Genomic DNA, 27,542 nt, shown 5'->3' with positions numbered 1-27,542 from the left:
TGAGTCCGATGTTTCCTCTACTCTGTCATCTGCAGGCAGAGCTGAGGGAGAACACATGACTGGTCATCTAGCAGAGTCATTTTCTTTTCCGTTTGCAGTTACAGCTAGGACGTGGACTCTCCTGGCCCCAGAACTGTCCATATGAATGTCCTTTTCTGCATCTTCACCTCTCTATGCCTGGTATTTGGGGAAACTGAGGCCAGTGAGGTTAAGAGCCCAGGGTCTTGTCTCTAGATTTGGAATAAGAGGTCCCGTGTAGGGCTCCCGGTCTAGTCCAGGCCTCCTATCACCTCAGTGCTCACGGGACTGTGTAAGGCCTGCTTATCCTGGAATAGGTGTCAAGCACTATCCACGGACCCATAGCTACTTATTTGTATTTTCTTCCAGTTCCTTCAAATTCTGTTTCTCTTCTTCATTTCCTGCCTTTACAATGTGTCGGTTGGTAGATGCTAAAACGGTAGCAGTGACTAATCCGTAGAGAAGCAGCTGCTTACAGGTGACATCCCTATTGGGAGAGACAGGACACATTGCATAAGTCATGTAGTAGTGTAGATAAAGTAGTCAGAAACACTAGGAAAACAAGGAATATTTGGCAGATGGGAATAAACAGAAGTTTTCCATACTGTATCTGGCCACAAAAATATCTCAATTGAAAGGTTGATTTTGAGTAGACCCTAAAGTAGGGAAGAAAAGAAGCTATGTAGATTCCAGGCTAAGGGAGGAAAGTGTCATTGGCAGCATGTGCAAAGGCCCAAAGGTTAACAGCAGCTAGTGTGAGAGCAGAGAGACCAAATGAGGTCACTGAGTGTGGTAAGGAATGATAGTATCAAGAACGGAGGCCTGGCTTCCTCGAGGGTGATTAGCGGTCAAGCTTTCAGTGGTCAGAGAACTAGTAAAAGTCTGCCCAGAAATTTGGAGAGTGAAGTAGAGAAAATGTTTCAGGATAAGAGACTATAGTAGGAACATGTCCAGGGCAGATGTGCCCAGTGAGATGGTATCTGTGAGTTATTAAATGCTGCAACTTAAAAGTTTGTGCATGTGTCGTTTCAGGGATAATCACTCTGCATTGGATAACCAATAATGGGGCTCAGCCTTGGGTGAGGCCAAATCCCCCTCCTCACGGCAGTCATTAGTTAGCTATAGGTCTAGGGATAGGGATAGGACCCCGGGAAATGTTCTCCGTCCAAGTTAATATACCCACTGATGTTGCCATTGTTCTGGTTTATGCAGCCATTTCTAGGGGAGACAGTTTCATAGCAGGCTTCCTGGTGTGCTGGCTCTTAGAATCTTTTCGCCCACTCTTCCTCCCCGTGCCATATAGATGCAGAAGCTGTGGTGTAGATGTGTCTTTTGGGGCTGGGCTCCTCATCACAATCCATGGATCTCTACATTGTTGTGATTTTTCTGTGATGGTCTCCGTTTGCTGTAAAGAGGCTTCTTTGATAAGGGGTGTGGCAGAGACACGTACCTGTCAGTATACGCAAATGAATTAGAATGTAGTTAGGAATTATGCTGCTCTAGCAAAGTGGCTTTATACTCGTCATTTTATGTAATTTTGCAACCAATGATGAAAAAAGAGAGAAGTGACAAGCCAAAAACTACTTGTGTGCTTAAAAACAAATCTATTTAAATTACCTATTTGCACAATTAGGAAACCAGAGTGTTGATTTCTGATTTGTTTGCTTTACTGGCATTCCTTATTTCTTGGTGTGGATGTGAGTTGCTGTCTAGGTTAGGCTATCTCAACCTGAATGACCCTCTCTGAAGTGTTTTTTTTTTAATTAAAACATTTTAATAGAGGAGTCATGTTTTTGATGAATTGTCCTAGTCTTTAGTTTATCTGTAAATGTCTTCATTTCTCCTTCATTTTGAAATGTCATCTCACTTCCTCCTGGCCCTGGTGGGTTCTGAGAAACAATTACACTTAATGAAGAACTCCTGAGCGTAACAAGATAGCCGTTTCTTACTGCATCCAAGGTTCCCTTCCTTTCTATGATTAGACTCTGAAGTACCTAGGTAGATGTGTCTTTTACTTTATTCTTGTGGTAGTTTTTTAAGCTCATTGGCTGTGTAGATTAATGTGGGTTTTTGGGGGGGAGACATTATTTCTTCATGTATTTTTACCGACCCTTCCTTTCATCCTGGGATTCCCATTATGTACATGTCAGTTTGCTCTAGGAGCCACAAAAGACACTCAGTTGATTTAATGTCCTTTGCAAGTTTCTTTTGCTGTCGATGCACATGCATTGTTCAGCCCTTTGTAGTGAAACAGTCTTCTTCTTCATCTTAGGGGATTTTTCCACCACGGAATTCCAGTTAGTTCTCTTCATGGTTGCTTCTTCTTCTTCTTCTTCTTCTTCTTCTTCTTCTTCTTCTTCTTCTTCTTCTTCTTCTTCTTCTTCTTCTTCTTCTTCTTCTTCTTCTTCCTCCTCCTCCTCCTCCTCCTCCTCCTCCTCCTCCTCCTCCTCCTCCTCTTCTTCTCCTCCTCCTTCTTCCTCCCCTTTCCTTTCCTCCTCCTCCTCCGCTCCCCTCCTCTTCTTCCTCCTCCCCCTCCTCCTCCTCCCTCTCCTCTTCCTCTTCTTAATTAATACTCTCCTTGGTAAGACATTGCTGTCATATAGTTCTTTTTTATATTTTAGAAGTGGGTTTTCAGTAGTGTTGTATATAATTTTAAAGATATTGGGAGTCTTTGTAGACTAAATATTACACCCCAACTCCCCTGAAACATTTTCCATTGGAAGCTTTGTTCACCCTGTGAATGGACCCTACTTTCCCATTTCTTTTTTGGAAATTGGACATTTTTGATAGCGTAATGTATAATTCTGGAATTCACATGTCTCTGTTATATGTACCTATAGCTTGTTGTTATGACTGAGTTTTTTTTTAAAAAGAGATTAATTCTTTCTGCCTCCCTCTGTGTGTGTGTGTGTGTGTGTGTGTGTGTGTGTGTGTGTGTGTGTGTACACATGCACAGATGCCCATGGAGTCCATAAGGGAATGCTGGATCCCTTGGAGCTGGAGTCACAGGCATTTATGATGTCTGGTGCTGGTGCTGGGATCTGAACTCTGGCTCTCTGATAGGACAGTAAGTTCTCTTCACCAGTGAGCTATTGTTCCAGTCCATTGTTACCAGTTTTTACATTTTTAAAAATAGTTGCTGTTTGTGTTCATTTGTTTGATGGATTTTCTGAACCAGCCTTGTAAAAAAAAGTCTGTATTGTATGGCCCCTGAAGTCATTAAATTCAGTGATTGGCTAATGATTGGATGATCTGTGGTCTATATATTCTCTACCCTTTGCTGCGGGACAGCATAGGGTGTTTACAGCTCACCTTAGCCTTCACTTCCTGCCTGTGTATGACCCCAGAGTTATTCAGGTGTGAGTCTGAAACCTTTTCTGGACCTGTTGGGCAGCTATGCATACATATGTATGCTTCTCATTCTGCAGGAAAATGCCAGAGCATTCCCATCTCCCTTTAGGCTATGGCTCTTGTGTTCTAGCCTATGTTGTAGCTTTTATTAAATAGTTGCTGCCTTATTAAATAGTCGACACCGATTCTGTTCACCAAATGCCCCAGGGATAGGACTCTTGTTGAGGATCTCTGGGTCAGGTCAATGACCTGAGACATTTGAGACTCCAGATCTGCTCTGCTCTTGCAAGGCTTCCGGGTTTCAGAGCTACTATGTATGCACAGGTCCTAGTTTTCATATTAGGGATCTGAGGGGAGAGGGGTGGTAGCTAATTCGTGAAGCGATAAAGCATGCTGCTCCATTTTTATCAGCAACTTTCTGATTCTTCCTCCGTCTTCTGTTCCTTCCCTCCTCCTCCTCCTCCTCCTCCTCCTCCTCCTCCTCCTCCTCCTCCTCTTCCTCCTCCTCCTCCTCCTCCTCCTCCTTCTTTCTTTTTCTTTTGCTTTTTGAGACAGCGTTTCTCTATGTAGCTTTGTGCCTTTCCTGGAACTCACTCTGTACCCCAGGCTGGCCTCGAACTCATGGAGATCTGCCTGCCTCTGCCTCCCAAGTGCTGGGATTAAAGGTGTGCACCACCACCGCCCAGCCTTCCTCCTCTTTCTAATGAATGCTTCTCTGTATGTTAGAAGCCTTTGATTTAGAAAAAAAAATCTAGTCCTTTTCCTGCTTTTATGAATGAATAATTTACAGACAGGTCAGTTAGGACACTCTGGGATTTTGTAATCAGAACTTCATGCATGGTTTTAGTGGTAGCTCTGAACAGAATGCCAGTAGGACTGTGGACAGTAAGAATGTACTCAGTTGATTCAGAGGCCATTTATACCACCTTCTAACAAAGAACTTGTCTAATGTCTGTGTCTGCAAACTATGTATGCGCTGAGTTTAAAGGTGATTGACTTAATTAATTATAGTGGTTAATTTCAAAACAGCCCAGCATTCAGACTATAGTGTGGTTACTCCTGGCTGTGTTTAGTCAGGTTTGTAGGGAGATTCAAGATCTCAGAGCAGAGTAAGAGTTAAAACCTTGCCATTTGGTCAGAAAAGCCAGAGTAAAGTTGAAGCTAAGAAGATGTGGTTTCTTAAGATATTGGTGCCTTTGAAAAGAAATTAAATATTTTACATAGTAGTCTCAAGGTAACGAAAGCATAAACTCATTTAAACAATCTTCCACAAAGGAAGGTTGTAACAAGTTGAAAGCCCTGGATGCAGCCACAAGAGGTCAGAGGGTGAAGCTTAGCCTGTGGTACACCTTCCTAGTTAGTACTTGATGTGTGAGGGCCGAGCCCATGGTGAGTGATGTAACTCTGTGATTGTGCAGGTGCTTGTAAGTAAGAGATGGAACCGAGTTCTGAGCAGTGTTTGAACTCTAAAGAGTTCTTTAATTCTTGTGGATTCTTAGAGATGGGCTAAAAGCAGTTTTCATTGTAACCAGTCGTGATCCTTTGAGGGCTGGGGCTTGAATGTTTGAAGATTAAATTTACCCCATAAGCTCATGTGTTAAGCACCTGAAACTATACAGTTTCACATAGGAATAAAGTATTTACCATAGCATTTTTATTTGATATTATTTTCTTCTTTGTGAAGGACGTCTTTGACTATTTCTTGAGAGTACAGGTCTTCTGATGATTGCTTTTTAGAGCTTTTCAAACCTTTTCTGTAACTTTAAAAGATATTTTACTGGAATTGCAGGTGGATACTATTTTTCTTCTCTAGAAGGAAGGTTGTAACCCTTTTGTTTTTATTGTAATAGCTGTAACTTTTTAAAAAAAGGCTCTCTGGCTATGTAAGATTTTCTTTTGGTCATTGGTGTTAATCCGATTACTTGGCAGGTAGTGTGATTTTCTTCATCTTTTTTGTTGTTTGTTTTGGGACAGACAAGGTTTCCCTGTGTAGCCTTGACTGTCCTGGAACTCACTCTGTAGACCAGGCTGGCCTCGAACTCAGATCCACCTGCCTCTGCTTCCTGAATGCTGGGATTAAAGGCATGTATCACTACCACCTAGTTCAAACATTTATTTATTTATGTATTTTATGTATATGAGTGCTCTAGCTGCATGTACATCTGCAGGCCAGAAGAGGGCATCAGATCCCATTAGAGATGGTTGTGAGCCACCATGTGGTTGCTAGAAATTGAACTTAGGACCTCTGTAAGAACAACCAGTGCTCTTAACCTCTAAGCCATCTTTCCAGCCATCTTTCCTTTTTTTTCTTTTTAGAGTTCATTGTGTCTTTGGGGCCCAGAATCATTTTATCAAATCTTAAGAAATTTCAGCCTGTATTTCAAGTATGTTTTCTGTGTTCTCCACTCATGAAGCAATTCATATTAGACGTTTTCCAGTTGCCCTAAGCTATCTGATGCCCTGCTTGCTCACCTTTCCCCTCTCCCTTTGCTTAATCTTGGATGCTTTCTAATGTTGTGTCTTCAGGTTTTCTTAATTCTTTCTCCAGTATATTTTCAACTTGACAGTGCCTGTTTTTATTACTAGAAGTTTTTTCTTTGTTGTCTTATGTCTCTGTTCCCTGTCTTATGTCTCTTCCAGCATCTTGAGTAAATAGGAGATAGTATTATGTCATGCCTTGAACAGTGTTATTTCCTATGCTTGTCCATGTGTTAGCTGGTCAAGTGGGAGGGTATTTTCAGTCTTTACTATTCTCCACTGTTCAGAAGTGAATGTCTCTCCTCCATTATTCCCACCTTTAGATGAATAAGTGGAAAGTAAGAGGGGGTAAGTAACCTGCCCAGAGTACAGTCCACCAGGGGACATGTGGCAGGGCTGGAACTGAGTGTAAAGAGTTCAAACCCTGAAGACTTCGCTCTTAACCACACAGCCATAAACTGTAGCTAACCAATGAGTTCAAATGCTGACATTACTTTTAGAAACACTGGAAGTTTTTCTTATGGAAATGACTCCCCCTTTCTCTCTTTTAAAGATGAATGTAAAGAATATCCAAATCAGATCATTTTATTTTCATCTGTAAATGAAATTGATATTCGTGATTGTCCTCTTACTCCGAATGAAAAGCATGGCACCATAATCTGGTATAAAAATGACGGCAAGACACCCATATCAGTGGACCAGGACTCCAGGATTCATCAGCGAAATGAACGGCTTTGGTTTGTTCCTGCCAAGATTGAGGACTCGGGACATTACTATTGTATAGTAAGGTAAGGAAGGAATCAATTCATCACAGACATATGTCCAAAGCTTCTATGATAGTTAAGGACAGAAAAATCACTTTACTAATGATTAATTTCCATATTTTATTTTATTTTAGAAACTCAACTCACTGCCTCAAAACTAAAATAAATGTGGAGGTTTTGGAGAATGAGCCTGGCCTGTGTTATAACACACAAGCTACCTTCCCCCAGCGTCTCCACATTGCAGGGGATGGAAGTCTTGTGTGCCCTTACTTGGATTTTTTTAAAGATGAAAAGAATGAGTTGCCCAAAGTTCAGTGGTATAAGGTAATTCGTTTTAAGTATGGTACTTTACTTTTACACAGTTTTCTGGATCGAACAGTAAAATACATCCACAAAAATCTTTGGCAGTTTGTTTACAGTTTGTTCTGTAGTGGTGCAACTCCAAAGAGAACAAAAAGGAAAAAAGTGAAGCCTGTGTTTGTTGATTCTTACAACTTCTGTAAAATCTTACGGTTGTCTCTACTTAACTTAGTAAGACATAGTTTCAGGGAAAGTAATAGAAATCAAACATGTTTGAGAAGATGGGTTAGATATTTAAGCCATTTAAGAGATAGCTTTTTATAGCAGATATTATTTTGTGTTTTATTAAAAACATTTATGTGCTGGGGCTACAGGGATGGCTCAGTGATTAAGAGAGCAAATTGCTCTTGCAGAGGACTGGAGTTTGTGTCTCAGCATCCACAAAGAAGGTTCCCAATTGCCTGTAACTACAGCTCCAGGGACTCTGACGCCCCCTTCTGGCTTACATGGGCACCTGCTCTCATGTGCACAAACCCATAATGGCACATACACATACTCATAATTAAAGATAAAGCAAAAATAAATCCTAGAAGCCTAATGAGGAGTTCAGTGCTTCACACATAACATGATTGTGTCTGTAGCTATTTAAATATTAGGGTGGGACACAGCATATTTTGGTGCCTTCAGTTTAGGTGGTCTGGTGGAACATTTACAGGAACATCATCTTTTAGAAATTAAAGAACACAAAATAAATAATATCAGCACAGGAATGGATCATGGTGTTGACAAATGTCAACATTATTGCTTCAGTTGTGTCTTCTGTGAAATCAATTTGTCCTCACTCGTCTTTATGGCATAAACCTCTGGGCTTGAGATTTTGAAATGCAATTATCCTTCTTCCCTGCCTCCCCGCTCCCCCCTGCCCCCCTAAAAAACCCCAACAGTCATTTTTTTCATTTAGGAATTTGCTGAGGTGAAAAACTGGGGCTCCTGTTCTGGTTACATAGTGAGTTACCGACTTTTCCAATGCTTCTGTTTCTGTCTTCTTGTCTAGAATTGTGAACCACTGCTTCTTGACAACATAAACTTCATTGGAAGCAAAAATAAACTGATGGTGAAGAATGTGACTGAAGAGCATGGAGGGAACTATACTTGCTATGTGTCCTACACATACCTGGGGAAGCAATATCCAGTCACCCGAGTGATACAGTTTGTCACAATAGGTGAGTTGTAGCTCTGACCCCGGGAGTTTGCATGTGGGACAGCCTCAAGACCTTCATTTTGGTATTACTTCATTGTTCACAAAGGAACTAAATAGAAGAACCAGCCAGTGACTCACAAGACTGATTAGTCACAAAAACCAAGTTAGGGAAGAAAGGGTTTGTTTTGGCTTGCAGTTCTGTGGAGAATACAGGCTGGTCATGGTGGGGAAGGCATGGTACCTGGAGCGTGAGGCTAGCCCAGCAGTTAGGAAGCAGAATGATATTTCGTGTGCACACTGGGAGGAGAGAGAGAGAGAGAGAGAGAGAGAGAGAGAGAGAGAGAGAGAGAGAGAGAGATTGTGTATCCTAATAAAATTTGCCTGAAAATCAGAGAACAGAACAAGCCACTAGATTAAACATAGATGCCAGGTAGTGGTGGCACACACCTTTCATCCTAGCACTCGGGAAGCAGGGATCCATTTGGATCTCTGTGAGTTCAAAGCCATCCTGGACTACATGAGATTGACTCAGTCTTGGAGAGAAACAGAGCCAGGTAGTGGTGGCATACACCTTTAATCCCAGTACTTAGGAATCACATGGCTTTAATCCTAGCACTAGGAAGGAAGTAATATGTCTGGGCGGAGAAAGATGTATAAGGTGTGAGGAGACAGGAACTAGAGCCCTTTTCTGCTGAAGCCTTTTCGGCTGGATCTCTTTCGGCTGAGGACTCAGAGATATTCAGTCAGGATTTGTGGAGTTGGTGAGGTGAGAAGTAGCTGTGGCTTGTTCCTTTGTCTCTCTGATCTTTCAGCATTTTACCCCAACATCTGTCTCCAGGTTTTGTTTTTTATTATTATTGTTATTTAAAAAGACCACTTAGCAATTTGAGTTACAAATTTGAGAACCATAAGTGGGTCAGGCTATAAAAACCTTAAGACCCACTCCCAGTGATGTCCTTTCTCCAGATTTGCCTCATCTTCTGGAACCTTCCCGAATATCAGTACCAGCTGGAGACCAAGTTTTCAGACACATGAGCCCGTGGGGGACATTTTATCTTCAAACTCTGACACAGCATCCTATGGTTTTAAGTTCATTTTTGTTAGTAAACATTGCATGAATATCCTTCATTCCTGCTTCAGATGCAGTGCTAGCAAGGCCAACATGTTATGAGTTATGCTTTCTGAGGGGTCTGGGACAAGTCTTAGACATCATAGAAGATAGTTCCTCCTGAGAGCTCTAGGACTCCCCTTAACAGGTATATGTGACCACTTGAGAGCCTGCCCTGGGGGAGTCTGACTCAACAGGAGTCACGGACATTGGGGGAAAAGCTCAGTGGTGGGGCGTTTGCATAGCGTGTGTGAAGCTTTAGGTTCAACTCCCAGTTCTGCAAGAGACAAACCCGGAAGTACAGCAGAACAGTCACTGGCGTGAAGGGGGTAGATCCCCGTGAGTTTGGAGATGTTAGGTGTCCAGAACGCACTTTTTTGTTAGGTCAATCTCTTGATCTCTGAGAATGTTTCCTCTTCTATAAGAAGATAGTGTGGCCTGTAAGGCTTTAAGGAGATTAGAGAGAGATAAGGTAGGCTCAGCTTGTGGTCATGTGCCTGATGTAAAGCAGGCCTGCCTTGCTACGAAACAGGTGCATAATGACTGCTCTTAATGTTTCCAGGGCTTCCAATCTTGTCGTATCCGTATGTCATATTAAAAACTATTGCACTTTCACAGGTTACCTGGGAATGGGCAGACTACTTGGCCTTTCTGTAAATGGTAGCTTTCAGTAATAAGAAGTTAACCTAACCAGGACTTTTTTTTTTTTTTTGGTGGGGAGGAGGGAGGAGGATCAGCTTTGAGTAATTATGCTGAGACACAGTCGCAACTATCCCAGGCAAACCCAGAATAGGACCAAACATACATATAGCTGTATTTTCCCAATGTTAGAGTCATTTCTTTTTCAAAGACTAATTTCATTGAATAAAAATTTATCCCTTTCTTGGCCCTACAAACATCAGCTATGTCTAACTTTATTGAACATGTACTGCCCTATCTATAGGAAATCCAACCTCCTGTCTTCCCGTGCTTTCTTTGTTTACGTGCTGATGGAGGATTACTGGCATTCCAGCCTGTTTCTAATTCTTCCTTCTCAGCCACAGATCAGCGCAGGGAACCGATCGTGTAGGGAAGCAAGAGATGCATTCTTAGAGGCTTTTTGAAATTTTTCTATTTAAATAAATTATGCCAAGTTGCTTGTCACGCGCCAGTAGCTGTTGACTTGGTACCTCAGTAACCCAGCACATCAGGTCCAGCACTGGCCCCTCCGCTCAAGGAGGTGCTTTTGGGCCAGCTACTGCCTTTCCTGCTTGGCAGGGAGAGGGGAGCCTTTCAACTCCCAGGGTCCTGTCCACATAGGACATTTCTTATTCATGTGTGTACTCTCTTAGTAGAGATGTATGTAATTATACTTATTTCTCCTTCTCTTTTTGAGTGCGCGCATGTGCGTGCGTGCGTGCGTGCATGCGTGTGTGTGTGTGTGTGTGTGTGTGTGTGTGTGTGTGTGTGTGTGTGTGTGTGTTGTGTATTTACATGTATGTAAGAGTGCAGGTGTACCTGTGTATGCATGTGTGTGGAGACAGGAGGACACCTGTATGGTCCACCTGTATGTATGGTGTGTGTGGTCCAACCTTGCCGGTTTCTGGAGGCTCTGTTCCTCTTCTGTCCCCTCTGTCTCCTGCTGTACTTGATCTGCCTGGCCAGATCGAGTTCAGTGTTGGCTGAGTGCTGGCACCCCTCGGGATTCTGTCTGGTGAAAGGCTGAAGAGCTCTGTGGGTTGATTTTCTCCTTGCAGGTGAGAGCAAGAGCGACAGGCCTGTGATAGTGAGCCCACGGAATGAGACCATGGAGGCAGACCCAGGTAAGCGGGCTTCAGGCAGGGTGTGGTGAAACCATTATTCTGAATTCAAGATGAAGATAACACGACCCTCACAACACACACAGCATAAACCACCTACCGTGTACACCTATCGAGGGACAGTGGCACGAATCATATATTTAAATGATTTTTTAAAATGTTTTGAATTCATTTCTTAAATTTATTTTTTAAGTTTTTGCCTCTTTTGTCAAAAATCTAGCCATATCCAATTTTCCTACCTTGCTTTCCAGTGGAGTCTGACTATCTCTGCAAACAGTAGCCACAGGCGATAGTTAAAAAATAATTTTCCAAATTAGTCAATTTTTTAAAATATCAAGAATAAAGATCCATCTTGATCACTCCAGTACTGAATACCCCTTCCTGTCATGTATAGAACCAATCTTTTCACTCCTCCTGGGGAGCGAGCCATGTTCAGCTAGGTGTGGTGGTGTGTGCGGAAGGATGGTGAGCTTGAGGTTAGCCTCGACTACAGATGGGTTCTGTCTTACAAAAACAAAAACAAAAAGACGATGGGGATGACTCAGTCAGTAAAGAGCCTGAGAGGGCCTGAGGTCGGTGTGCAGCATCCATGTAAAGAGCTGGGTGTGGTCATGCACATTTGTAATCCCGGTGCTGGGGAGGCAGCGACAGGTACAGACCTGTCGCTGGATGCTGGGTGGACACACACCTGCACCCTGACATGCACAAACACGTATATACACAGGTACACACAACATGCATACATAGATACATCTGCTCCATCCCGCCCCCCACCCTCTCTCTCACACACACACACCCCAAAACTGGGAAGGAGGATGAGTATAAGTATACATACTTATTTTTACTGAAGTAAAAAATAAATGAGAACTTATCCTATGGTAATGGTAACATAAATTAGAGAAGAAACTTCACATCAACCAATGGTCTGGAATTAAAATCAACTACTTGGATTAAAACATTTTATTCAAGGTAGCCCAGAAGATCGAGCACTACCTCCTAGATAGTGTCAAAAGGAAATGAACACAGCAAATACCCCAGATATGGACCTCGATTCTGTCCTGATTTGGTTGGTAGTAGAGAGGGTTTTTAGAAAAAAGTGAATATAGATATAAGAAGAAGTACTTCTTACAAATTTTGATCATGAAAAAACAAAAGATCTATGTCAAAGAATTTTCATGAACAAAAATAAAGACAGCTAGCCTGGAAAGTTTTCTGGGAAGTTTTTGTGTCTGTGAAGAGTGAGTGTCTTTGATTAATGAAGAACAGCTAGACTCCTGTGAGCTTATTCTGAGAAAGAGGCTAATTAATGGATCCTACATGTGAGGAGCAGTGAGGTCTGGTGAATACTAAGGTACGAAAAATGTGTTAATTCAACAATATTCCAAGAAGTGTAGGGTGCTGCAGAGATGGCTCAGTGGTTAAGAGTGCTGGTTACTCTTCCAGAGGACCTGGGTTCAGTTCCCAGCATGGTGGCTCACAATGATCTCTAGTTCCAGGGGATCCAATACCCTCTTCTGGCCTCTGTGAGCACCAGGCACACAGGCACACAGATATATAAGCAGACAAAACATGAATGTATGCAAAATAAAGAAATCTAAAGAAGAAAATGTAGGTGGGCTGGGCTGTGATGAAGTATACATCTAGGGTACTCTAAGCCCTGCTCTGGAGCCACTCATGGATGAAAAATAGATCAAGTGAAAACTGAGTTTGATTTTTCTTCTCTCAGTGAACAATGCTTAGTGATTATCCCTTATGTACTGGGGGTTTGTGTGAAATAATGGCTGCATATGCTGCTGGAGGGTGAGTGGTCTGGTGCAGCCTCACTTGATTGGAGTTTGGCTTTGAAACTCTTATCTTCGTGGGAGGACCGGCGATGCAACAAGTCTGTGGGTTTCAGTCTCAACACTGTAAGGACATTCTACCCCCAGGTTTTCATTCCAGGTAATACTTGGAGATATATGAAAACAGGGATATAAGCAGAACATTCCTTAAATACTAATCATAATAATGCAACTTCAGAAATTCTGTCCAGCAATAACAATATTGTTAGTTTGTAGTTATGAAATACTAAGTAGTCTCAGATCCACATGAGGACTGATCACAGAGGCTGAAGTTCCCAGGCCACACAATGATGAAGTAATAGACAGTAAAATCCCATCCACCTTATTGCTGATGTGTGAAGAGAAAGACCAAGATGGAGGAGAGATATAAAGTAACAAACAATGGTGTTCTCTGGGTGATGAGGATTAGGGAAATTTTCCTCTTTCATTTTACTTTTCTATACTTTAAAATGTTTATTCAATAGCCATTTATAAATATAGATATAAATATAGATATATTACTATAGATAAATATAGTAATAAAGGCCAATTGGTCTTTGGACTAAAAATACACTACCTTTCAGGATCCATGATACAACTCATCTGCAATGTCACAGGCCAGTTATCGGATCTTGTCTACTGGAAGTGGAATGGATCAGAAATTGATGATCCAGTCCTAGCTGAAGACTTCCATCCGTGAGTTTGCCAGTCAATTTCAGTTTTAAATTCTGTGCCACACCTGTTCTAGTTTTTGAATCTAATACTGCAAGCTAGCTGGTGGTTGACTATTCCTAGCCCTATGCTGCCCACTCTGAACTTTGCTAAGTAATCTAGATGACTTTGTGAGGACCAGTATTTTGTTGTTGTTGTTGTTAAAAATACATATCACTGGACAAATTCCACACCAGCTAAAAGCCCTTATCTTACATTCCGATTTGTGCTGCTACAGCATTGCAATGAGGTGCTCTTCCTGTGTGTTAAGTCCTTTGGAAAGACACATGGAAGGAATCAAGAATTTGTCACTTCACCTCCATTGTGATGGGTTGGATAAAGATCTCCAGGGTTTCTATTAACTCCTCCTCCCCGCCCCTTCTGTGCCATGCCCTTGGTCATCTGTCCCAATTCTGTATACCCATGGAGGCCAGAATATGTAAGGCTGTGTGTATGTGTGTGTGTGTGTGTGTGTGTGTGTGTGTGTGTGTGTGTGTGTGTGTGTGTATTTTTTTCCTCACAAGCTCATAATTTTAACCTGATTCTTTGCTACTGGGTGTTCCTGACTTTGAGGTTATACAATTTCACATTTATCTTGTCAATAGACTATTTGCACATGATTGGGCGGAGGTGATTATTTGAGCTATAATTTATGTTACAAATAAAGCAATAAACTGGGCCCGTAGGTATTGTTCCTTATTGATGCATCTTACCTACTCTAATTTCTCTCTCTCTCTCTCTCTCTCTCTCTCTCTCTCTCTCTCTCTCGAACAGCATGAAACATCCGTCATCCAAAAGAAAGTATACGCTCATTACAACACTTAATATTTCAGTAGTCCAAAGTCGTTTTTATCGGTATCCATTTATCTGTTTTGTCAAGAACACAAATATTCTAGAGTCAGCACATGTCAAATTAATATATCCAGGTAAGTAACGAACGTTTACTTAACCTAACATATTGCATAGCCTGGTGGATTCCCATGTAATTTCCTTCACCTGGAACATTCCTTGTCCCTCTTCAGCTGCAACTTCTTATCGTTTTTGCTTCTTGGCCTGAATTCTCTCTTCTGTTAGGAAACTTTCCCACCCCATTGCCTGGTCTCAGCCTACCTCCCTGCCTCTGTTTGGGTGTCGCTCTGGAGGCATCGTGTATTCCGGGCACAGGAAGGAACTCTTCTTAGTTTTTTTTTTTTTTAGTAAAAGGTCCATAATCATGCCAACCATTTCTTTTACAAATTATTCTTTCCCCAGGACCAGTAACTACCAGTATTTGCTTTGGATTCATGACTTCATGAATATTTTAAAGCACATAACCAAACAAGATGGCTATACAGGGAAAGCCTAAATGTCCTGTTTATAAGAAGCATGTCTGAAGCCATTGGTTTTTCAAGAACTGGTATCGTCAAAAACCAGTGCTGAAAATAATTGTGAATATTGTTTAAATACTCCATAGTATTTAAAACAGGGCTTAAGAATCAGGGCATGTGTACAAACATAATTTCAATAAATAAAACAGATAAAGCCGTTGAGTATTTAGATAGTTTCTGGATGCTACCCATGTCTTGACAGCAAAAAGGAGGCACTTTCTTTGTCTTTCCTCTTCTGGGTTCTGCTCCACCCTCCTTCCTCTTTACCTGCTGCTTCTCTCCTCCCTTTCCCCCACACTCCTCTTCTTTGGGTGAATTATGAGGAGGGACCAAAAGACTGTGGAAATGGGAAACATCACTTCCTTTTTAGTTTTTTCCTGACAGACTCCCCTCCCTCAGGGAGTCACTCAGGCTTTGGGTGACTTTGACTTCTTCTGTTGTGCTACAGTGAACTCTGTCTGGTCCCCAACAGGTTTTCTAGGAGTGTACATTATGCTTTAGGTGGAAATGTAAAGGAATGCACCTTCGTTTTCTATGGACTTAAGCTACATTGCCCAGCTCGTTAGTGTCCATTGATATAATGACAGGGAATGAAGAGACATGAATCTGGGTGCACAGTGGTTCCCAAATAAGCTTTCTTTGCAGTAAATATATTAAAATTGCCATGGGACTGGAGTTTTCATTCTCCTTGGCTCTAATAATTTTCTCCTCTTTTTTTTTTTTTGTAGTCCCTGATTTCAAGAATTACATCATTGGGACCTTTGTCATCTTAACAGCTACAATTGTATGGTGTGTTTTCATCTATAAAATCTTCAAGGTTGACATTGTGCTTTGGTACAGGGATTCTTGCTCTGATTTCCTCCCCTCAAAAGGTATACTTTTATATTCCATTAAATGTTTCCTCTAGACAGTTCAAAGATGATTCATAGTATTTTTACTGAAGGCTTTTAATGATAATATTGGCTTAGACAAGAAGAACATTTATTCTTATTTAGTTTCATAACTGATAAGCCTTGATGTCATCCATTTCTAAGTTACCACCCTAGCTTCCATATTGGCATGATATACAGGTGTTTAGAACATCTGTCTGTAAATTAGTTACCCAGAATCCACTGTTAGGACATGTTCTGTGCTGCATGTGCCCTATGGATCCATGATCCACATTCAAATGAAAGAAAGAAATTTCCACACTCTAGGAAGAGTCCCTCTTTCTCTTTAATATCACAGCATCATACAGAAGGAATACAGAAAGTAGAATGTAGGCTTGAGATGTTTAGAGAATTGGGTAAGGAAAGGGTGATAAAGGTATGGTCATATTGAAAGTATATAGGGTAGCATTAAATGCTGTGTGAGGACCATTTTGTTGTAAAACACAATAAATAGAAAGCACATAAGACACAAGAATTTTAGATGGTGCTGTGAGGGAGGGGAGTAAAGAAAGGGTCATGAGGGTAAGTGTGATCTGGGTACCCTATGCACATCGGTGGAAATGTCCCAATGAAACTCATAATTTTTTTAAAGTTAATGTATATTAATGAAAACTGATGCGGATGTTAAAAAAAATCTCAACATGCAATTTTTGTTGCAGAAAAGTAAAAAGCTTTCAAGTGTAACTAACAATATTCTGTAGGTAAAGTCAAATGTGCATGTTCAAAGGCAATAGGAGCAGTTTGCAAGTTGCTAATGTTAGAAAAGAAGCTGTGGCTGCCTGCACAAGATCCAGCCAATCAGCATCTCAGCATGGGGGATGAGGATCTCACCTCACCCCACCCTACCCCATCCATTCCACCCCACCCATAGCTGAGGAGCGATTTGTAGCTGCTAGCTGCTGGGGACAGTCAGTTTTCTGTGATGTTATGGCCCCTGGTAGGCGTCTCATGCTCGGAAGACGGCTCTATGCTGATGCCAGTACAAAAAGCACTAATCAGGTTCAGTGGGATATGAGTAAAGGACCTGAAGTTAAGAAGGGGAAATGCTCAGAGGGGGGATCTAGGAGGAGTTGAAGAGGATCAGTGAGTGGTAGATACGATCAAAATACACTCTGCACATGTGTGAAACTCATGAGGAGTAAATTGCTTTTAAAGTTAATGTCAGTGTATAGAAAATAGTCTATTATGTAGATTATATTTTATATATTCAAAAGAGTGATACGATAGTTTTTTTTAGTAGTCAAGGGTTATAGTCTGATTTCAGGCTTTGTGACTATTGGTCTTAGTTAGGGTTTCTGTTACTGTGAGAAAATGCCATCACCAAAAACAACTTGGTGAGGAAAGGGTGTATTTGACCTTACACCTTATAGTCAGGAAGCCAGGGCAGGAATTCAAGCAGGACCGTGGAGGCAGGAACTGAAGGGAGGGAGAGACCAGGGAGGAGTGCTGCTTACTGGCTTGCTCTCCAAGGTTTGCTCAGCCTGCTCTCTTATACCGTTCAGGACCACCTGCCCAGGGGTGGCACCACCTACAGTGGGCTGGGCCCTCCCACATCAGTCATCAATCAAGAAAATGCCTTCCAGGCATGCCCACAAACTAGCCTACTAAGTGTTCTCAGCTGAGGCTCCATCTTCTCAGTTGATTAGCTTGTGTCCAGTTGATAAGAACAATTAATCTGGACACTATTTAAATATCTGAGGGAAAAATCAAATGCGCACATAAAAATGTGTGAGAAGGCATACCACTCTTTAAAATGTTAGGAGTATAGGAACAAAAATTACAAGTTGCTACCACATTGAATTTTAAAGTGGCATTAGATGTAAGGTATTGTTCTTTCAGCCAGGTGAGTATATCAAGCTCAATCAAATGTTTGTAGTGTTGACTTTATCAGATCTCCCACTCCCCCCCCCCCCCACCCCCGCATGGTTCTAAATACATCTCATTTTCGCTTTAGCTTCCGACGGAAAGGCCTATGATGCCTATATTCTCTATCCCAAGACTTTCGGAGAAGGATCCTCCTCAAACTTAGATACTTTTGTGTTTAAACTGTTGCCTGAGGTCTTGGAGGGACAGTTTGGATATAAGCTGTTCATTTGTGGAAGGGACGACTATGCTGGTGAAGGTATGGAAATGCTTCTTGTGAAGTTAGCTGCTGAGCTCCAGTTCTAGAGGGTTGGTACCATCAGACATATTTGAAGACTTTAAAGAATTTCTTCAATGGTGTATAATGTTACATTTTTCTCTTAGTTTGTTGGGTCAATGTCTAATTGATTTTTATCCTTTTGGAAAATTTAATGACAGTTAGTTATAGGTAATAGTTACCCTGCAACTGTTTTACTAAGCCAGGAGTATTATAGATCAAATGATTTAGCAAGATGTTTTAAAAGTTTTGACTGAGGATTTTCTGAGCTCCAAGAGCAAAGTCCATCTCTTGTGGGCTGGTTCTTAAGCTGGTCTGTAAAATGAAAATGTCTTTGGACCTCAAGTAAGGCCGGGGGAAAGTAACAGGAGCCTTAGAACAGAGATTGCAAAGAACGTTCCGAGTGTTGAGTTCAGGAAAGAATGTCTAGGTGGCAGCTTGACTGACCACATTGTGCTCTGTGTCTTGCAGATACCATCGAGGTTACTAATGAAAATGTAAAGAAAAGCAGGAGGCTGATTATCATTTTAATGAGATATATGGGTGACTTCAGCTGGCTGGGTCACTCATCTGAAGAGCAAATAGCACTCTACAATGCTCTCACCCGGGAAGGAATTAAAATTGTCCTGCTTGAGTTGGAGAACATCCAAGACTATGAGAAAATGCCGGAATCTATTCAATTCATTAAGCGGAAACAAGGAGCTATTCGCTGGTCAGGGGACTTTAAGGCGAGGCCACAGTCTGCAAAGACCAGGTTCTGGAAGAACGTGAGATACCACATGCCGGCCCAACGTCAGTCTCCGATGTCCAGACACCATTTACTAGGCCTGGACACCAAGGAGAAAATGCAGGCAGAGACTCACTTACCTCTCGGCTAGCATGACAGACGTGGACCAAGAACTTTGGGATGCCTTCTGTCATAGGATGCTGCAGCTGGGCTGCGCCTCCCAGTTATGTGTACTGTCATGAACATGCACCTCCATAGTCCCTTATCCCTGGGTCACCTGGAATCAGAATGTTAAGGGAATAGGACTTGGTGACAATAGTGGGCTAGGACAGTTCGGATCGAGAGTTTGGGAAGCCCCAGGGCAATGGATGCTCAGGGATGCGGCTCTGGAGGCTTACTCGCTGTTGAGGCAGTGAACTGGGAGGATTTCAGGAAATGGCCACATCTGTGGGTGGTTTAATCAATTCTCTGCAGCCTTACAGTGGGATTGTGGCTGTCTGAGGACACTTTGGGGGTCATTGGCAAAGAAGTGGCTCTCCTAAGCCTCAATGCAGGTGAGGTTTACTGACACCCCACAGTAGAAGGCATAACTTCCTTGTACTTTCCAGACCCTTTGACCACCAAACTTAGTTTTCAAAGACTAAACTTTATTTTATAGACCTCGAAAACTGTCATTTCAATGAAGAAGGATTCTCTAGGGTTCCCTCCACTGCAGCCACCTTATCTTTCTTGCAAAAGAGAGTGGGTTTTTAAAGTTAACGGTAGAAGGAAGCCACCCACAAGTTTCTTCTGTTCACACGTCCGCTCTGGAAGGACTGTTGCCTCGTCCTTATTCTTGTGCATTTTACTTATTGCTTCTCTGGACCTGTAGCTCTGCAGTGCCGCCTCCCTCCACTCTGCCATAAGCATAGCCCGAGGATTCACCCTTATGCATGAGACTGCTCTTACCTCACGCCCTGGTGCTACAGCACGTCTGCAGGCTCTTCATGTGCAGAAGCTGAAGTCTGCACAGCAGTCCTCCCTGTCTTGTTCCCTGTCCCAGGCCTCTCCCGTCAGCCTGCTGGTCACCTTCCTGCTGTGTGACCACAGAGCAGCCTGTGGAGCCTTTATGTCGGCTGGCTCTCAGCACACCTTCCGTCTTTGCCTTGCTCCCCACTTCCTGTGACTAGGATCCACTCTTCATTTTCTTCACCTGACAAGGAATTTGCTAAAGTTCCAAGTTGATTTCAATGCTAGAATCCTCAAGCTCCTGATCTCTCCTTACTCTAAATCTTGGCCACTCAAGCTGCCAAGCCCGTCTGTCATGCCAACCATGCCGCCTGCCCGTGGTCACTTTAGAAGGTGGTTTCTTTGCCAGCACGGAGAGCTAGTGGGGGTGTCTCCGTCCTTTATTGCTTTCTGCAATGTGAACATGTGATATAGATTTGCCAAGACCTTTATTTTAAAATGTTCTTGGATAAATTTTGCAGTTATTCTAATTTTATACATAGGTCAGAGAAACTGACCTATTTACAGAATTACTCTTTTAACTCTACTGTAACTAGACCTTGAACTTGAACTTTCTGGCTTCTGTCCCTGTGCTCCAACTTTTTGATTTCAGGTCCATCACTGTCTGCTTACCCTTACCTCAATCTTCATGGGAGAAGATGTGAGTGTTTTATAGGAAGCAGTTGAGTCCAGGAATGTTTTTACTGAAGGAACAAACACAGTTCTTTTCAGTGACGGAATTTATAAAAACTAACTTTAGAATTTTCAGCATGATGTTTTTATTTCCCAATACTTTCCCCCTGAAGGTCAACGTTTCTTCTCTAACTGCAAATGAAAGCCAATTGGTTTTTGTGGTACAGAAGTTTTCTGTTTGTTTGTTTTTAACTTGATGACTGTCTTCAGAATAATCCTAATAGTTGTGGAAGATTGCAAAGCCAGGTTCACATGCCAAGAAGAAACCTACGGTTTTAAGGGTTGTATGAATATGGGTACCCTTCTGTTTTTCATGTTTTGAACATCTGCTATGGGTGAGCACAAACATTATTTAAAAGGCATCTGCTCACCTACATAGAGGTAGAGAAAAACACACACTTTGAGATTCTGACTCTCACTTTCGACCTCTTTTCTCCTGGATCCAACCTGCGAGCACTGAGTGGATGGGTCACTGGATTGCTGAGTCAGAGAAAGCAAGGCTGTCCCAGGTGGCAACCAGAAGTCTGCGCCTAACCCATGATGCTTTCTTTAAAAGTTTAATTTTGCCGATAAATTTTTTTGCCTGTCATCCAGAAAATGCATTGGCATACGTGTATAGTATGAGTGAATGAGAGCTAATGGGAAACTTGGCCAGAAAGTATGAGCGAGCAACAGCAGAGAACCACAAATAGTGTGACACCAAGAACTGGGGGTGGGGTGGGGGGCAGAGGCAAGGGATAAACCTGTGCCAAGAAAGACCCTGAACAGGAAGGTGGTGTCATTCCTGGTCCCCTGGGGAGGGTGAAGAGGATGAAACTTCACATCCAGCAGTGGGGGCTTCCTTTGACTTAGCCCCCTCCTCCCCAGAAGTATCTGGCTTAAGCTATCTTTCATGCTTTCCCCATGACTCGGATTTCACTGTGCTTTCTGATGGTGTTTTTAAAAGACCAAGCAAGTGTCGCAGAAGTTTGCACATGCAACGATGTATTTAATTACCAGTGTTTAAAACTGGTTTAGCAGAATGTATATTTTTCTCTCTCCTGCCTTTTGAATTTTACTTATAATGATAGAAAAAATATTGAGCCATTTTAATGACTTTTTTTATAAATTATATTTATACTGATCGATAATGAAGGGTGTTTTTTATTAAAAAAAACCTCGGTTTTATAATTCTACAGCAGATGCTAAATATTATGTATCACAAACCCCCAAATTTATGTATAGTGTGTATTATGAATCAATAGACTCGACTTGTTTTCCAATAAATTGTTAAACCCTCTAATGCTGTGGATATCTTTCTGTATGCTGTGAATATGTGTTGTTCTGATTGGTTGATAAATAAAGCTGTTTGGCCAATGGTGAGGCAGAATAAGGTTAGGTGGGACTTTCTAGCTAGAGAGGAGGAAGGAGAATGGAGAACAGAGGAGATGCTGCTAGCTGCCACCAGGAGAAGCAAGATGTAAAGTACTGGTAAGCCAAAAGCCATGTGGCAAATTATAGATTTATAGAAATGGGTTAATTTAAGATATAACAGCTAGCTGGTGAGAAGCCTGAGCCATTAGGCCATATCATTTGTAAATAATATAAGCTTCTGTATGTTTATTTGGGTCTGAGCAGCTGTAGGACTGGCGGGTGAGAGTGATTTGTCCTGACCACAGGCCAGGCAGGACACAGGAAAACTTCTGGCTACATTCTATTGAGTATCATTGAAAACCTATCTGTCCATTCTTCAGCTTACACATGTTCCAAGGCCTGATATAAAGGACTATGCCTTTTGCAGAGTGTTCTTCTTGGGTAGTGGGAGTAGAGGTCTGTGCTGCTTAGTTTTATGTCGACTTGACACAAGCTAGAGTCATAGGCAAGGAGGAAGCCTCATTTGAAAAAATGCATCCATAACATCAGGCTGTAGGCAACCCTGTAAAGCATTTTCTTAATTAGTGATTAATGGAGAAGGGCTCAGCCCATTGTGGATGTATCTACCCCTGGGCTGGTGGTCCTGGGTGCTATAAGAAAGCAGACTGAGCAAACCATGAGGAGCAAGCCAGTAAACAACAACCCTCCATGGCCTTTGCATCAGCTCCTGCCTTCAGGTTCTTGATCTGTTTGAGTTCTTGTCCTGATTTCTTTAATGATGAACAGTGATGTGGAAGGTAAACCAAATAAACCCTTCCCTTCCAAGGTGGCTTTGGTCACTGTGTTTATCATAACAATGATAACTCTAAGACAGGGTCTGAGGTCACTGGTCAAACAGTCCCATAATCCCTGATTTCCCTTATGTAGCCCCATCTGTTCCTTTGTTTGTGGATTGGATTAAGGTCTAGGCTGTTGCTCAGTGGTAGACCAGTTGTCTAGCATGTGGGAGTTTGATCCTCAACACAGCACTAAATTGGTCAGTAAACATATATAAATCTTATATCCTGTTACTGTTACCACTATTGTTATTATTGCCCCTTTACCCTCATGCTTCATGCAAACATCTATGAACTAAATCAAATGCAGTAAAGCTGCTTGACTTCAATGATCAGAGATTGTAGTTTCGTTGAGTACACCACTCAATAAAAAAATTAAAATGTAGGAACACAAAAGTTTGCAGTCTGGTATCTAGAAAACTTGCCTTCTCTAAATTTCTCATCAAACGAAACCCATGTTCCAGCGTACTTCTGTTCTTTGACAATATTTGTTTTAGCAATGTGTTAGGTCAGATCTAAAACTATAAATAAGTCATTGTAGCCCCTCTCCATAAAATAACATTCCCTGCTTGTCTTAAACTAGCTTCTCTTGGAGGTAGAGGTCTCTGGAATTATTTCTCCATAAAAGTGCCACCTGCTTAAAAAGACCTGAGTTATGAATTCCTGACCAGGCATAATTCTGAATGAGAGCAGAGCACCAGCTGCCTTGAACCTCAGCTTTGCTCTCTGTGGTAAGACTTCATATGCGTCTAGGTCACGTGAGCACCTCCGTCCAGAATCCATATGTACCTAGGTCACACATGGAGCACCTCCATCCAGTCTCTGGGACAGAATCTCCAAATATACCTTCTTAGTTTTAGCACCTAGTGAATGGTACATTGAAAAGGGTTTTCACGTTCACTAAAATAAAATGCAGAAATGAACCACTACAGCAACAAGATCACGCGGGAGAGGAAATCATAAACAAAGAAACAGCATGCAAGATGGGGATGAGGGACTTGGGGACATAATTATATCATTTTATAAACAGAATTAAGGCCTCTCTGCGTGTAGGAGCGAGGTGGGCATTTGCATATGTGCCCAAGTAAGTTTTAGAGGAGGAAAACATTACAGGAAATGGATGACGCTATTTAAAGTGAGCACTAGTCTTTCTCCAGGCTGCTCAGGGGGTCTGCTGAGGAAAGCTTGGCAGATTGAAGCGTCTAATTCCTGTACATTGATTCATCTTAAATCTGAAGGTGAAACACTAACTGTCTCTCTGAGTTGGGAAGCTGTTAGACCAGTTGGGCCTGAATTACTAGACTCTGGGCAGGAAGGATCCTGTTGACTCCGCTCTGAGCTCAGCCTGCTGGGAGCCATGTTTACTCAACCTTTTTAAGGACCTTTTACCTAGAAGTGGTTGTGAGTATTATTTGGGTTTTGTTTCCTGGTCGAGGACGTGTTTGGGGGCTTATCGGTTTTCTGTCACTCGTACATCTTGAGAAGGACCCCTCAGACTTCGCTGATGACAGGGATGGCCTGTTTCCAACTCACTTGGGACTCAACCTCTGCTTTTGTTCTGTGCTTGTTTCTTATTTCTGCCTGGCTCCTGCTCTCCCCCACTACCCTTTTTTTTTTTTTTTTAAACTTCCAGCCATCTTACTTACTTGTTGGCTGAGCCTGAGTCAGATGCAGCACCCTGTTTACCTTGAGGGCTGTGGACAGTGGCTGTTTCTCTTGAACACTTTTTTTTTTTTTTTTGGTTTTTCGAGACAGGGTTTCTCTGTGTAGCTTTGCGCCTTTCCTGGAACTCGCTTTGGAGACCAGGCTGGCCTCGAACTCTTGAACACTTTTGATAGTTAAACAGAATTCCCTGTTCTGCTTGGTTGCTTCGGAAGCCTCGAATTTCCCTTGCAATTAGATCCATGGGCTAATCTCCAGACTCTAAAATGAATTGCAAAAACCAAATGCCAAGGAAACAAAATGGCTACTAATTGAATAGATAGATTTCCAAAAAGGAAACACAAAATGGGCAGTAAATATTTCTTTAAGTGCTCAACATCCAGTCATCAGGAAAAGGCAAATGAAAAACTACTTTGAGATAGGATCTCACCTCAGTCAGAACAGCCGTCATCAACAAATCTGGCAACACACGTTGGAAAGAACCTGAAGGAGAATCTTATTCACCGCTGGCGGGAATGCGAGTTGATACAGTCATTATGGAAATCAGTTTGGAGGTTCCTAAAATTTAAAAAAATAGAACTCTTTCTATAGGAACCAGCTATTTCATTCCTGGCCCAGAGGACTTCATAACCTTCCACAGAGGTATTTACAACCCAGTGTTTATTGCTGCTGTATTCACTATAGCAAGGAAATGGAACAACCTAGTTGTCCATCAACAGATGGATGGATAATAAATATGTAGTTCATATTTTAAAAAAAAACAATCCTACTCAGCTCTAAAGAAAAATGAAGTCACAGGAAATGAATAGGGGTGTGTGTGTGTGTGTGTGTGTGTGTTTGCACTCATGTGCATGTGCCCAAACAAGTTTTACGGAAGGGGAAAATTACAGGAAATGTCATCTTTCTCCTCTTCTTCAGCAGTTAGACAGCCAGACACCTTTCCTCTTCTACAGCTTGGCCTCTTTCTGTCAGGCAGCTGGCTGCCCTGTCCCTTTCAGTGCTCAACTTGCTTACTGCTCAGCTGTCTCTGCGTTTTTTCTTCAGGCAACCAGCTCAGCCCCTTCTTAAAGTTGGCAGGAAGAGACCATGCAGGAGAACTCTTTCACTGAGTGAGTATTACAACCGAAGGGAGTTAGGACGGTGTCTCAGCCAATACACCAAGTGAGTCTGAACAGAATGCTTAGGTAGATAGACGAGGGGGTTTGTAGCCATCTCAGCACATCACATGCAAATGAAGGGTTCTACAGACATTGATATCACATGATATACACATGCCACGGCAATCCTTCTACTAGGCCACCAGGGCATGTGCTCCCTCTCTGGTCTGGGTGGAAGAGGATGCAACAGCCTTTGGCGTTCACTAAGGTCCAAAGTAGCAATAAATCTAGTACAGTGATTTGAAACTGCCTGGCTGAGGCTACACCTTCAGGAGCCAGCACACTCAGTGGAGATCTTGGGGTGCTTGCCTTCTCAAGGCATCCACGGAGAGTTCAAAATGGCCAGTGTTGTCCCAAGTATAGTCAGGCTGGCTATATGACTGACAGTCCATTTCCTGAAGGCAACCAGAGCAGCAAGATTAGCTGTAGCAAATTAGGTCGTCAGATCGCCTCTTCCTAAGTATCATTGCTCATCTACAGGAAACTCACCAGGAGTGCTTACAATGCTTACAATAAGATCTTAAGGAATCCAGCATTAACACCAACAGCAATTTTTAATGTATTTCAATGGCGCTTTAACAATATTTAACACCTGCCCAGTGCCAAAGTGAGCAGTGGGCTCCCCTTACCCATCTCTGCATGATAAAATATCTTATATTCTTCACTTACTTATTTTGACTGTAACCTTTGAAGTAAGTTTTCTCAGAGGTTATTGGTTAAGTGCTCATTATAGGCATAGAGAAATTAGGTGGCATTATTGTGAGTGGAAGGAGAAGGCTCCATCCTAGAATGCTTGTCTAGCATGCACTCTCTTCTTTCCCAACCAAGACATCAAAAGCTGAGAGGGAAAAGCCACAAGGCAGTGGCCATGGTAATTCATTTGTTTTTCCTTCTCTCATTATTACATCCTGACCAGTTTCCTTTCCCTCCTCTCCTCTCAGCCCCTTCCTGGAAACCTCCCTTCTCCCCCAGATGCACTTCTCCTCCTTTTCCCTTCAGAGATGAGCCAGCCTCCCAGGGATATCAACCAAATATGGCATAGCAAGTTGCAATAAGATTAGGCACATACCTCACATCAAGGCTGGACGAAGAGACCCAGTAGGAGGAAAAGGGTCCCCAGAGCAGGCAAAAGAGACAGAGACAGCTTCCATTCCCACTGTTAGGAGTCCCACAGGAACTTCAAGCTGGACAACTATAACATATATGCAGAGGATCTAGGTCAGACCCATATAGGCTCCCCGATTGTCAGTTCAGTTTCTGTGAGCTCCTATGAGCCCTGATTATTCTGTGGGCCTTGTTCTCCTGGTGTCCTTGACCCCTCTGTCTCCTACAATTCTTCCTATCCCTCTTCCACGGGATTTCCTGAGCTCAGCCTAATGTTTAACTGTGGGTCTTTGCATATGCTCCCATCAGTTGCTAGATGAAGCCTCTCTGATGACAATTATGCTAGGCTCCAATCTATGAGTTATGAGTTTAGCAGAATATCATTAGGAATCATGTCATTGACTTTTTTTCTTTTTTTGGCAAGTCATGTTTGTTTCTACCCTAGCTCTCTGGGCTATTCAGCATCTGGTTGCTGGCCATCCAGGCAGTATCAGGTGTAGACTCCCTCTCAAGTTAGATCATTGTTTGGCCACTCTCATAAGTTCTGCGCCACCTTGACTCCAGCACATCTTGCAGGCAGGACAAATTGTAGGTAGAAGGCTTTGTGGCTGGGTTGGTATCCCAGTCTTCAAGTGGAAGCCTTGCCTGGTTACAGAAGATGGCCAGTTCATTCAGGCTCTGTGTCCCCCATTACTAGAAATTTGCTCTAGGGTCACCCTCGTAGATTCCAGGGAGTTTCCATTGCACTAGGTTTCTACTTCATCCCCCAAGTGTCTGCTGCCCCATTTCCAGTTGTCTCTCCCAGTGCTCTCTTCCTCCATCCCTCCCCTGACTCCGATCCCTTCTCTTCTCATCCCCACCTGTCTCCAGTCCACCAGAGATGACGAAGATAAGAATAATTAAGTAACTAACTAAATAAAATAAAGTTAAAAATGAAAGGTTGAAAGTCAAGGACTAAAAGTTATCCTCTGACTTCTAAATGTGTGCCATGTCATTTGCACACCTGCACACACACACACACACACACACACACACAC

At 42.4% G+C, this 27,542-nt stretch overlaps 1 protein-coding gene and 1 long non-coding RNA gene across 5 annotated transcripts in view; one reads left to right on the top strand and one right to left on the bottom strand.

Annotated features, from left to right (window-relative positions):
* Il1r1 (interleukin 1 receptor type 1) overlaps positions 1 to 21,777 on the top strand; it is a 69,674-nt gene extending 47,897 nt beyond the window's left edge. For all 3 annotated transcript variants that reach the window (XM_052745013.1, XM_052745014.1, XM_052745012.1), the window contains 9 exons: positions 6,401 to 6,635; positions 6,746 to 6,935; positions 7,966 to 8,134; positions 10,957 to 11,022; positions 13,424 to 13,535; positions 14,325 to 14,476; positions 15,646 to 15,789; positions 17,801 to 17,968; positions 18,458 to 21,777. In XM_052745013.1, coding sequence (XP_052600973.1) covers positions 6,401 to 6,635; positions 6,746 to 6,935; positions 7,966 to 8,134; positions 10,957 to 11,022; positions 13,424 to 13,535; positions 14,325 to 14,476; positions 15,646 to 15,789; positions 17,801 to 17,968; positions 18,458 to 18,864 — 1,643 coding nt within the window. In that variant the 3' untranslated portion in view covers positions 18,865 to 21,777. The remainder of the gene's footprint in view (positions 1 to 6,400; positions 6,636 to 6,745; positions 6,936 to 7,965; positions 8,135 to 10,956; positions 11,023 to 13,423; positions 13,536 to 14,324; positions 14,477 to 15,645; positions 15,790 to 17,800; positions 17,969 to 18,457) is intronic.
* LOC128114785 (uncharacterized) lies at positions 8 to 26,583 on the bottom strand. Of its 2 annotated transcripts, XR_008219905.1 has the most exons (4): positions 26,471 to 26,583; positions 24,675 to 24,802; positions 1,198 to 1,468; positions 8 to 505 (listed from the first exon to the last, which is right to left on the bottom strand). It is a non-coding gene; the product is annotated as an uncharacterized LOC128114785 (long non-coding RNA). The 2 variants fall into 2 exon arrangements; XR_008219904.1 differs by having other exon boundaries at positions 8 to 1,468.
* Positions 26,584 to 27,542: the final 959 nt, after the last annotated feature.

The sequence above is a fragment of the Peromyscus californicus genome, unplaced genomic scaffold, assembly GCF_007827085.1.
Source record: "Peromyscus californicus insignis strain IS unplaced genomic scaffold, ASM782708v3 Scaffold_19__1_contigs__length_69161282, whole genome shotgun sequence".
NCBI lineage: Eukaryota > Metazoa > Chordata > Mammalia > Rodentia > Cricetidae > Peromyscus > Peromyscus californicus.
This window is presented reverse-complemented; position numbering and strand designations above follow the sequence as displayed.